Genomic DNA, 12310 nt, shown 5'->3' with positions numbered 1-12310 from the left:
CGGGAAGCTTCCCCTCGGTCGCCCGGAGAGCGGGGGAGATGCTCCCGGTTCCTGCAGGCACTGCCCGAGCAGCGGGCGATGCCTCAAGGGCACAGCTGAACGCCTTCGGCTTCATTTCAGCCGCGCACAAGACGGAGCGAGGCGGAAAGTTAAACGGGACGGCGTCCAGCCCGACCCGACCCCCGACTTTAACAACTCCGGGCAGACTGGCACCCACCGGAGGCTCGGGGGCGGGTTCGCCTTCCAAGGACTCGCCCCCGGCAGGGCTGTGCAGGCAGGGAGAAGCCGGCAGCCCCCGGGGACGGGAGAGCGGGGCGGTGACCGACCGGCGGACAGCCGGCTCCCGCCCCGGGGCAGCGGGGCGAGCAGCGGGGAAACAGCCCTCCGAGGGGCCGCGCCGCCGCAGCTCCGCGACAGGCGACGCCGAGAGACGACATATGGGGGGGTTTCGACCACCGCACGCACGCTCGCCGTCGGAGGGTGCCCGCCGGCGAGGGGTCCCGACCGCTGCCCCCTCTCCCTCAGGGACGCCCCCTCCTGCCCCCTTCTCAGCCGCGGCAGGAACCGGCTCTCCAGCGGCGGAGTCGCCAGCGCACCGCTGCCCGTGAGGGAGCGGACCAGCTGCCGCGAGGTACCCCGACACCGTCCCGCAGCCCTGCCCGCCGAGGTGCCCGTCACGGAGACAGGGCTGGTGGGTGCCGGGCGGCTGCCACCAGTTGCGCTTCCCGCCCCGGCTAGCCTCCGTACCTCAGCCAGGACGGGATGAGAAGTCTCGCCGCTGCCAAAGCCCTCTCGCAATGCAACAAGTGCCCACCCACCTGGGGACCAGAAGGAGGAGGAGGAGGCGGAGCAGAGGCGGGCACCGCGCTCTGCCCCGGCGCTGCCGCTCCGCGCTCCCGCCGCTCTGCGCGCTACACGCGAAACGCAAATCCGCCCTCGCAACACTCTTGAGCCGCCCGGGACGCCGTAGCCCGGCCGCTACCATCGCGTATCCCTGCGTAGGACAGGGGTGCGCTGCGCCGCCTCCCGCCCGCCCGGCGGCCCGCAGGGGGCGCGTTCCCCCCCCGCCTCGCCGCAGTGGTAGCGCCCGGCGGCCCGTGCAGGAGCGCGGCGGAGTCGCCACGGTAGGAGTCGCCGCAGGCCGCTGCGGCTTCTCCGCGGGGACAGGGCGAGCTTCGCGGCCCAGCGCGACCGGCCGCCCCCCGGGAGGCCTAGCCTGGCGAGTGAGGCAGAGGCGTCAGCTCCCCCCCGCCCTACAGCCTGCTCCCGGGCCTGTTAATGGTGGCCGTGGGGGGGAACGGCCTGCTCCGGGGCCCATTGGTGGGGCCGTGGGGAGGGGGAACGGCCTGCTCCCGGGCCCGTCGGTGGGGCCGTGATGGGGGGATAGCCTGCTCCCGGGCCCGTCGGTGGGGCCGTGGGGAGGGGGAACGGCCTGCTCCCGGGCCCGTCGGTGGGGCCGTGATGGGGGGATAGCCTGCTCCCGGGCCCATTGGTGGGGCCATGGGGAGGGGGAACAGCCTGCTCCCGGGCCCGTTGGTGGTGCCGTGATGGGGGGATAGCCTGCTCCCGGGCCCGTCGGTGGGGCCGTGGGGAGGGGGATCGGCCTGCTCCCGGGCCCGTCGGTGGGGCCGTGGGGAGGGGGATCGGCCTGCTCCCGGGCCCGTCGGTGGGGCCGGGGGGAGGGGGATCGGCCTGCTCCCGGGCCCGTCGGTGGGGCCGTGGGCAGGGGGAACAGCCTGCTCCGGGGCGCGCCGCTCCCGCTGGGGCTGGGGTCTCTCGCCCGCCCCGGAGCCGCTGCCCGCCGCCCTGCTCGGGGCTGCCCCGGGGGAAGCGGTGCGGCTCTCGCTCTCCCGCTGGGCTGTTGAGCTGCCGCTTCGGGGCTTGCACCCATCCTCTGCGGGACCTTTCTGGCCTCTGAAGGCGCTCTGCAGCCGCCTGGCAGGGGCGTGACGCCGCTTTCCCCCTGTGCTGCAGCAGCCCTGCCGAGATGATCATCCCCGTGCGGTGCTTCACCTGCGGCAAGATCGTTGGAAACAAGTGGGAAGCCTACCTTGGGCTGCTGCAAGCAGAGTACACGGAAGGGTGGGTACCGACTCTGCTGTCTGCTTGTGCTCCCCAGCACAGCCCTGGGAGGAGAGGCTGAGGGAGCTGGGGTTGCTTAGCCTGCAGAAGAGGAGGCTCAGGGGAGACCTTCTTGCTCTCTCCAACTCCCTGAAGGGAGGTTGGAGCCAGGTGGGGGTTGGGCTCTTCTCTCTAGCAACCAGCACCAGAACAAGAGGACACAGTCTCAAGCTGTGCCAGGGGAGGTTTAGGCTGGAGGTGAGGAGAAAGTTCCTCCTAGCAAGAGAGACTGGCCATTGGGATGTGCTGCCCAGGGAGGTGGTAGAGTCCCCATCCCTGGAGGGGTTCAGGAAGAGCCTGGATGAGGCACTTGGTGCCATGGTTTAGTTGATCAGAAGGTGCTGGGTTGGACTTGGTGATCTCTCAGGTCTTTTCCAACCTGGTTAGTTCCACTCTGTTCCACTCCATTCCATTCCAGTCTATTCAAAGGGCAGCAAGTTCCCCAGGCTGCCCTTGCTGTCTCTGCCCAGCACCCCTCTGGCTGCAGAGGGCTGTGCAGGAGCTCTGAGGGAGGGGAGGTTTAGCACAGCAGCTTTGCTGCCTGTCTGTAAGTGACAGCTCTTTTCCAACCTGGTTAATCCCATTCCTATTCCTAGTCCCATTCCTATTCCTAGTCCCATTCCTATTCCTAGTCCCATTCCTATTCCACCCCTATTCTATTCCCACCCCTATTCTATTCCCATCCCCATCCCCTTCCATTCCATTCCATTCCTATTCTATTCTAAAACTTCACCACTGGCTCTTCAAAACTCAGCTGGGCCAAACTCTGTCCACCATGAAGCAGGACAAAGCCATCAGCCAGCAGCAAAAAGGAAAGGAAACTCCAGGAGGCAGATAAGGTAGCACTGCAGAGAGGGCTGAGGGGGCAGCAAACAGCCCAAGGCCTGGAGGCTGTGGAGTGACTTATCACAGAGTCTTTTGGGTTGGAGATGACCTTTGAGATCATTGAGTCTAACTCTGCCAAGGCTGGGGCTAAACCCTGGCCCTCAGCACCACAGCTCTGCCTCTTTTCCATCCTTACTGACTCTATGATTCTGTGAATTCAGTTGAGAGGAGATGCTGCAGGGTCATGGCATGAAAGTTATGGATCTATTCTTGAGGCTAAAAAGGCTGGGGGAGGAGGTGCTGGAAAGCAGCCCTGAGGGAAAGCACTTGGGGGTGCTGGTGGGGGAGAAGCTGGCCAGGAGCAGGCAGGGTGAGACTGCAGCACAAGAGGCCAAGGGGAACCTGGGCTGCAGCCAAAGCAGTGCTGCCAGCAGAGCCAGAGAGGTGATTCTGCCACTTGGCTCTGCTCTGGGGAGACCTCACCTGCAGTACTGAGTGCAGGGCTGGAGCCCTCAGCACAGGAAGGACCTGGAGCTGATGGAGAGGCTCCAGAGGAGGCCATGAGAATGCTCAGGGGGTTGGAGAAGCTCTGCTACAAGGACAGGCTGAGGGAGCTGGGGGTGTTCAGCCTGGAGAGGAGAAAGCTCCAGGGAGACCTAATAGTATCACAGAATCACCAAGGTTGGAAGAGACCTCAAAGATCATCAAGTCCAACCTGGCACCACAGACCTCATGACCAGACCATGGCACCAAGTGCCATGTCCAGAAGGGAGCCTACAAGAAGGCTGCAGAGAGGCTGTTCCCAAAGGGCTGCAGGGCCAGGCCCAGGGGCAATGGCTTCAAACCAGAGCAGAGCAGATGGAGATTGGATGTGAGGAACAAGTTCTGCCCCAGGAGGCTGCTGGAACCCTGCAGCAGGCTGCCCAGGGAGGTGGCTGAGGCTCCATCCCTGGAGCTGTTCCAGGTGAGGCTGGAGAGGGCTCTGGGCAGCCTGCTGCAGGGGAGGATGTCCCTGCTGGGTGCAGAGGGGTTGGGCTGGATGAGCTCTGGAGCAACCTTCCAGCCCAGAGCATTCTGTGACTAAACCAGAGGTTAGGAATGATAGTGAGTGAGAAAGGACTCCTTTGCCTGCTGGAGCTGCCTGGGTGGTTGCATGGAAGCTGCCATAAGCTTCCTACCCCAAAAATGTCCCAGGTGGGGAAGGAGGACACAAGCCACAGAGTCAACTTTGACCCCAGGGATGGCTTGGAGAGGTGAGACAGAAGAAGTCACAAGGGTGGGGGGTAAGTAACCCTGGCCACAGGGTGCACACCTTCTGGGCTGTCTGAAAACAGCTCCTCAGGGGCTGCTTTGCTGGGGGGAAGGGCAAGTTGCAGTGCTCTAGGTTGGGGCCAGCTGGCTGAAAGTCCCAGCAGTTCTACCTTCAGGAGGTTGTGAGGGCTTTGCCATGGCAGAGTTGCCTTTTAAGAGTGCAGGGAGGGCCTGGCTGGGCTGGGACTGCCTCAGAGAGGTTTCAGAAGCAGGAAGGGTGAGAAAACAATCCACAGATGTTTGCAGCTCACAGAGACACAGAGTGGGTTGGGTTGGAAGGGACCTTAAAGACAGCTGATCTGGGATGGAATGGGATAGGATAGGATGGAATGGAATGGAATAGAATAGAATAAAGCAGGTTGGAAAAGACCTCTGAGCTCATCAAGTCCAACCTATCCCCCAGCACCATCTGATCAACTCAACCACGGCATCCAGCTGGCAGCCAGGCAGCAGTGGTGTCCCCCAGGGATCAGTGCTGGGCCCCAGCCTCTTTAACATCTTCATTGATGAGCTGGAGGAGGGCATTGAGGCCAGCATCAGCAAATGTGCAGCTGACACCAAGCTGGGAGCAGAGGTTGGTCAGTTAGAGGGCAGAAGGGCTCTGCAGAGGGACCTTGCCAGGCTGCACAGATGGGCAGAGGCCAAGGGCAGGAGATTGAACACAGCCAAGTGCCAGGGGCTGCACATTGGCCACAGCAACCCCAGGCAGTGCTGCAGGCTGGGGGCAGAGTGGCTGAGAGCAGCCAGGCAGAGGAACCTGGGGGTGCTGGGTGATGGTAGGCTGAACATGAGCCTGCAGTGTGCCCAGGGGGCCAAGAAGGCCAAGGGCATCCTGGCCTGCATCAGGAACAGTGTGGCCATCAGGAGCAGGGAGGTCATTGTGCCCTGTGCTCAGCACTGCTCAGGCCACACCTTGAGTCCTGTGTCCAGCTCTGGGCTCCTCAGTTTCAGAAGGACATTGAGAGACTTGAAGGTGTCCAGAGAAGGGCAACAAGGCTGGGGAGGGGTCTGGAGCACAGCCCTGGGAGGAGAGGCTGAGGGAGCTGGGGTTGCTTAGCCTGCAGAAGAGGAGGCTCAGGGGAGACCTCATTGCTCTCTCCAACTCCCTGAAGGGAGGTTGGAGCCAGGTGGGGGTTGGGCTCTTCTGCCTGGCACCCAGCAGCAGAACAAGAGGACACAGTCTCAAGCTGTGCCAGGGGAGGTTTAGGCTGGAGGTGAGGAGAAAGTTCTTCCCAGAGAGAGTTGTTAGCCATTGGGATGTGCTGCCCAGGGAGGTGGTGGAGTCCCCATCCCTGGAGGTGTTCCAGAGGGGATTGGATGTGGCACTTGGTGCCATGGTCTGGTCATGAGGTCTGTGGTGACAGCTTGGACTTCATGATCCTTGGGGTCTCTTCTAACCTTGGTGATTCTGTGCAGTGCCTCATCCTAAACACCTCCAGGGATGGGGACTCCACCACCTCCCTGGGCAGCACATTCCCATGGCTCCCTGGGCAGCCTGTGCCAGAGGCTCCCCAGCCTCTCAGTAAAGCTCTCCAAGGCCTCTTCCAGCTGTTGCTAGGTGCAGGGACTGAGGGATGCCACCAGAGAAGCTGCTGGGCTTGGAGTGCATGCAGCTAGGCTGCACTGCCTGTAGCCAAAGAAGCTTTTCCAATGGCCCAGCTTGTGCAGAGGCTTCCTGTCAGCCATCTGTGTGTTCAGAAAGGTCTCCTGTCAGCCTTTCTCTCCAGGAGGATTGCAAGTGTCAGGGAGTTGGATCTGCTGTGAGCAAATGCTGGGCTGCTGCCCTGCACCCCATGGATCTGGGTGGCTCAGTGGTGGCTCACAAATGCCAAGCTCTGAAGGGGTGTCAGACACACATCATGGCTCAGGGCTTGGTGCTGGGGTGCTGTCCCTGATCCTTCTGAGCTCTGGCAGCCAGAGCTGGTGGAGGCACAGGCAGTGGTTTGGGCCAGGATGAGTCACAGGTTCCCTAGGCAGCTGGCAGAGCCTCCAGCAGGCTGCAAAACACAGAGGTGCCTTAGCCCTGCCTGTGCTGGAGGTGTGGAGCAGGGCATCTGAGGGAATGAAGGCAGTGACAGTAACCTGATGGAGCAGCTGGGGAGGCTTTCAGCTCTCCTCACAGCTAGCAACCCATCCATGTGTGGGGCACATTGCCCTTGGACTTCCTTTGCTTTCCTTCCCCCCCTCTGCCCTTGGACTTCCTTTGCTTTCCTTCCCCCCTCTGTCCTTGGACTTCCTTTGCTTTCCTTCCCCCCTCTGTCCTTGGAGTTCCTTTGCTTTCCTTCCCCCCTCTGCCCTGGGACTTCCTTTGCTTTCCTTCCCCCCTCTGTCCTTGGAGTTCCTTTGCTTTCCTTCCCCCCCTCTGCCCTTGGACTTCCTTTGCTTTCCTTCCCCCCTCTGCCCTTGGAGTTCCTTTGCTTTCCTTCCCCCCTCTGCCCTTGGAGTTCCTTTGCTTTCCTTCCCCCTCTGTCCTTGGACTTCCTTTGCTTTCCTTCCCCCTTCTGTCCTGGGACTTCCTTTGCTTTCCTTCCCCCCTTTGTCCTTGGACTTCCTTTGCTTTCCTTCCCCCCTCTGCCCCTGGACTTCCTTTGCTTTCCTTCCCCCCTCTGCCCTTGGACTTCCTTTGCTTTCCTTCCCCCCTCTGCCCTTGGCCTTCCTTTGCTTTCCTTCCCCCCTCTGCCCTTGGCCTTCCTTTGCTTTCCTTCCCTTTGTCACCCATTCAGGATGGCTTAGCTCACAAGTGTCTTGTGAAGCAGGCAGGTGGCATCCTCAGCTTACACAACAGTGTTGTGGTGGTGCTGAGATGCTGCCAGCAGCATGGGCAGCAGGGCTTGCAGAAGCATAGAGTGCATGGGAGGGAAGGGTCCCTCCAGAGGCATCCTGTCCAAGCCCCCTGCAAGCAGCAGGGCCAGCTCCAGCCAGAGCAGGCTGCCCAGGGACACAGCCAGGCTGAGCCTGAGTGGCTCCAGGGATGGAGCCTCCAGCACCTCCCTGGGCAGCCTGTGCCAGAGTCTCCCCAGCCTCCCTGGGCACAACTCCCTCCTGGTGTCCAACCTGACTCTGCCCTGCTCCAGTGCCAAACCCTTGCCCCTTGGCCTATCCCCACAGCCCCTCCTGAGCAGTTCCTCCCCAGCCTGCCTGCAGCTCCCCTGCAGATACTGAACTGCAGCTCTGAGCTCTCCCTGCAGCCTTCTCCAGGCTGAAGAACCCAAATCCTTTCAACCTGCCCTCACAGGAGAGATGCTCCTGCCCTCTGATTATCCTTGTGGCCTCCTTAGAGAGGCTGCTCCTGGTTCCTGTGGCCAGAGGCTGAGCAGTGCCTTCCTGCTCAGCACAGCTCCTGGGGGGCAGTCCAGGGTTTCCAAAGGAGTGGAAATTACTTCCCATGGTCCAGAACTGCTCCATCCTTACCTCCTGACTGATCAGACCTTCAGCCAGGTCAGCTCCTCTCTTCTGCAGTCTAGTGCCCAAACCCTTTCCTTCCTGAAGGGCAGGGGGAGTTTTCCTGGGAGCAGGTAATTGAGCTCAGAACTGCACCAGATGCTAAAGTCTCCTCCCAGCTGAGAAGGTGAAACTGCTGCCTCCCAAGGCAAACAGCTTGTGGCTCACTTCCCATGGCTGTGTTGGGACAAGTGGAGTCATTCAGAGGCAGTTCCTGGGTGTTAGGCTGTTCCTAGGGGAGTTTAGATTCAGAGCAGGGGTTGGGTTGGAAGGGAGCTCAAAGCTCAGCCAGCTCCAAGCCCCCTGCCATGGGCAGGGACACCTCCCACCAGCACAGGCTGCTCAAGGCCTCATCCAGCCTGGTCCTGAACACCTCCAGGCAGAAGGCAGCCACAGCCTCCCTGGGCAGCCTGTGCCAGAGTCTCCCCAGCCTCACTCTCAGTAATTTCTTCCTCCTCTCCACTCTCAGTCTCCTCTCTCCCAGCTCAAAGCCATTGTCCCTCAGCCTGGCACTCCCAGCCCTTGGCCAGAGTCCCTGCCCAGCTCTCCTGGAGCCCTTCAGGCACTGCAAGGCTGCTCTGAGGTCTGGCTGGAGCCTTCTCTTCTCCAGGCTCAGCTCTCCCAGCCTGGCCCCACAGGGGAGGTTCTGCAGCCTCTGCTCACCTTGGTGGCCTCCTCTGGTGCCTCTCCAGCAGCTCCAGGTCCTCCTTGTGCTGGGGGCCCCAGAGCTGGAGGCAGTGCTGCAGGTGGGGGCTGAGCAGAGCAGAGCAGAGGGGCAGGATGCCCTCCCTGCCAGCTGAGCAGCTGTGCCAGGCAGAGGCCACCCCCAGCAGCAGCTGCTGTGCTCTGCAGCAGGCAGCCTGGCAGCAGCAGCACGTGGGCAGGAGCCCCAGCGGCACACGCTGCTCATCTCTTGCTTGGAGAGCTGCAAGCAAGTTCCCCTCCAGGAGTGAGCTGGGAGCAATGGCTGTGTTGCTTAGGAACACTCAGAGGAGAGGTTGTGACTCACTCCCTCCATGAAGGTTTCTCTCTCTCTCTCTCTTGTTCCTTCCCAGGGATGCCCTGGATGCCCTTGGGCTGAAGAGGTACTGCTGCAGGAGGATGCTGCTGGCCCACGTGGACCTGATTGAGAAGCTCCTGAATTATGCCCCCTTGGAGAAGTGAGAGCAGGCAAACCCCTTCTCCCCCTGCTGCAAGCCATGAGGAACATCTCCCCTTCTGACCTTGGGGCTGGGGGCAGTGAAGGATGGAGAGGCCATGGGGAGATGCTTCCCCCTGGGAGGCACCACCACCCCCCCCCGAGCCACCAGCGCTCCCTAGGAGGACACCAAGCAGGCCTCAAGTCCCTGTCAGCAGCACTTGGAGCTGAGAAGTTGGGCTGCTGCTTTGAAGACCTCCCTTCAGAGCTGCACTGTGGCCTTCCCCATCCTTCTGCCAGCAAGGGCAAATGTTTCTTGGTGTAGGGAAGTTAGGAGATCCCCTGACAGTGGTGAAATAAAGGAGCTCTCCACCCCCACCCCACCCCCACTTGCTGGGTAAGAGTGAGCTGTGTGCTTGGGGCTTGCTCTTGGCTTGTGCTGGGTCCTCCCCACAGTCCCAGCTTGGAAGGCACCCCAGGGATCATCTGCTCCACCCTGTCTAGGTGATGGTGGAGTTGGAATGAGCTGAGTCTCCAAACTGCCCAAGGTAGGGGAATCCACTGCTGCCCTCAGGACATGATTCCACTTGCAGGTAGGAGACCTCAGAGCAGCCTTGCAGTGCCTGAAGGGCTCCAGGAGAGCTGGGCAGGGACTCTGGCCAAGGGCTGGGAGTGCCAGGATGAGGGACAATGGCTTTGAGCTGGGAGAGAGGAGATGGAGAGTGGAGAGCAGGAAGAAATGGTTGAGAGTGAGGCTGGGGAGACTCTGGCACAGGCTGCCCAGGGAGGCTGTGGCTGCCTCCTGCCTGGAGGTGTTCAGGACCAGGCTGGATGAGGCCCTGAGCAGCCTGTGCTGGTGGGAGGGGTCCCTGCCCATGGCAGGGGCTTGGAGCTGGCTGAGCTTTGAGCTCCCTTCCAGCCTGAGCCATCCTGTGACTCTGCACACAGTGCTGGGTCATGGCACAGCCAAGCCTCCTGCTTCCAAGGGAAGTGGAGAAGCAGAACTCCTCTGAAGGGCTTTGTGCAGCTCCCCACAGCAGTGGAGCCAGCAGCACTTGGGCTGCAGCTCCTCACCAAGGGCTGGGCTGAAATTCCTTCCCCCCCCAGAAAGATAAGAACCAACCCAAGGCAGGGCTCTGCACCATCTCTGAGCTTGGGGCTGGCCCACCTGGGGGTGTCAGGCTCAGTGCTTCCCAGGGAGAGTGAGCTGCAGGCTGCACTTTGCAGCTGGTTGATCTCTCCCTTACCTGTGCTGGTGAGAGGTGTCCCTGCCCCTGGCAGGAGCTGGCTGAGCTTTGAGCTCCCTTCCCACCCAACCCATTCCATGCATTTGTGAATCCCCCAGAGACCTCTGAAGATGCTCTCAAGGATGCATTGCTGGCAGGGTCCCAAGCACACAGCTCCCATCTGAGGGTCCTAACTCCAGTGAGGCAGAGTTTCTGCTCCACAGAAGCAGCCAGAGGGGGGTCTCTGCCACCTCCTCAGGGCACAGGCAGTGATCTTCCCATCCAGCAGCAGGAAACCTTAAACAACTGCAGCTGTGGGCATCTCTCTGGCAGTGCATTATCAATCCAGGCTGGGGGCTGCAGGGCTGGGCAGAAGGACCTGGGGGTGCAGAGCTGGAGAGCAGCCAGCACCAAGCACCACCAGCCCAGCCCCAGCCTGGCCTGGGCTGAGCCCCAGCAGTGTGGGCAGCAGGGAGGGGATTCTGCCCCTCTGCTGTGCTCAGACCCCACCTGTCCATGTCCCTGCCAGGGTTGGACCTGGATGACCCTTTAAGGTCCCTTCCAACCCAACCCAATGAATCCAGGAGCTAAGCAGAGGGGGCTGGAAAGGAGGGACTGGGGTGAGGGGTCCCAGCAGCAGGGAGGAGGGGATGGTGGAGGGGGTGGTTACTACTGCAAGCTTCCAGAGCTAGAGAGTGTGTCCCACTGCAGGGAGAGGCAACTTGTGCACTCCTTGCCCCCTCCTGAGGCTGTCACATCCAGCCCTGAGTCAGGCAGCACAGTGCCCTTCCCTCAGGTGAGAGGCAGCTGGGGCTTGCAGGCTCTGGGTGGGAGCAGCACGCTGGTGTGAAGAGGAGCAGAGCCTCTTGCCAAGCACCTGCCCCCCTCACAGCTGCAGCACACCCAAGCTCCTCAGGCTCTGCCTGGGCTTCTCCTGCTGCTGCCTCCCTGGGGGGCTGCTGCCTGGCCAGGCACAGAGGGGTTGAGCTGTGTGCAGGACTGGGGGTGGGCACCTACAGAGGGACAGGAACTGAGCCTGCCAGAGGGTCTCAGCTCCATGCCATGTTGTCCCCCTTGAATCACAGCATGGCAGGGGTTGGGAAGGACCTCTGGAGATCAGCCAGTCCCAGCCCCCTGCCAGAGCAGGGCACACAGCAACACAGCCAGAGGGGGGCTTGGGAGTCTCCAGAGAAAGAGACTCCCACAACCTCTCTGGGCAGCCTGCTGCAGGGCTCCAGCAGCCTCCCAGGAGGAGGCCAATTCCTGCATCTCCCTGCTCAGGAGTCTACTGAAATGCAGCTTTGTGCCCCCCCTGGCAAAGGTGGGACAAGGCCTTGTTCCAAGGCTGGAGCAGATGGTGATCCCTCTGCCCCCTTGGTACAGGAAACCTTTGGCACTTGCACATCAGCTGCTGGCTAAGAAGGAGCTCTGGAGGCTTTCTGGAGGCATTCTGGAGCTGTTGTGGTGGCAAAAGGCCTTCAAGCTCCTCCAGGCCAAGGCTGGGGCTAAACCCTGGCCCTCAGCACCACAGCTCTGCCTCTTGGAAACACCTCCAGGCATGGGCACTCAGCCACCTCCCTGGGCAGCCTGGGCCAGGCTTGGAGAACCCTTTCAGTCAAGAAGTTCCTTCTCATGTCCAACCTAAAGCTCCCTTCCTGCAACTTGAGGCTGTTTCTCCTTGTGCTCTCACTTGTCACTAGGGAGCAGAGCCCAACCCCCAGCTCCCTGCAGCCTCCTCTCAGGGAGCTGCAGAGAGCAAGGAGGTCTCCCTCAGCCTCCTCTGCTCCAGGCTCAACACCTTCAGCTCCCTCAGCTGCTCCTCTCCAGACCCTTCCCCAGCTTGGTTGCTTCTCTCTGGACCTGCTCCAGCTCCTCAGTGTCCTTCTTGGAGTGAGAGCAAGACCCAGAGCAGCTCTCTCAGCACTGCCTTGCATGGTTTGAACACAACCTGCTCCAGGTAAGGCAGTCAGTGATGTGCTGACAGGGTCAGCCTTGTGCCCAAGGTTGGGCTCACTTCAGGCCATCAGCTGTGGTGCTGCTTTCCCAGCTGCCTGGGGGCTTCTGTTCTGCTCACCTGCTGTGGTAGCTAAACACCCTGACAAAGGAAAGCAACCCTGGCAGGCTGGGGCTTAAAGGGGCACCATGAAGTACAGGAGAAGTGCCAAGGGGCACGGCTGGGCTGGCCTCCAGCTGGGTGCCAGAGGCTCTCCAGGCAGCCCTCTGCTTCCCAAAGGGAAGGAAGGAGAGA

At 61.4% G+C, this 12310-nt stretch overlaps 1 protein-coding gene across 1 annotated transcript; it reads left to right on the top strand.

The window, feature by feature from the left end:
* The first annotated feature begins 1023 nt into the window (after positions 1-1023).
* Positions 1024-9203, top strand: POLR2L (RNA polymerase II, I and III subunit L). The gene is made up of 3 exons (XM_054171855.1): positions 1024-1124; positions 1975-2082; positions 8754-9203. Exons 2-3 carry the CDS (start codon positions 1988-1990, stop codon positions 8860-8862), a joined length of 204 nt encoding a protein of 67 aa, XP_054027830.1. The 5' UTR covers positions 1024-1124; positions 1975-1987; the 3' UTR covers positions 8863-9203.
* The last annotated feature ends 3107 nt before the right edge of the window (positions 9204-12310 follow it).

Source organism: Dryobates pubescens, chromosome 22, assembly GCF_014839835.1.
Source record: "Dryobates pubescens isolate bDryPub1 chromosome 22, bDryPub1.pri, whole genome shotgun sequence".
In the NCBI taxonomy this organism is placed as follows: domain Eukaryota; kingdom Metazoa; phylum Chordata; class Aves; order Piciformes; family Picidae; genus Dryobates; species Dryobates pubescens.
The sequence above is the reverse complement of the archived record's forward strand: the minus strand, read 5'-3'. Positions and strand labels throughout refer to the sequence as shown.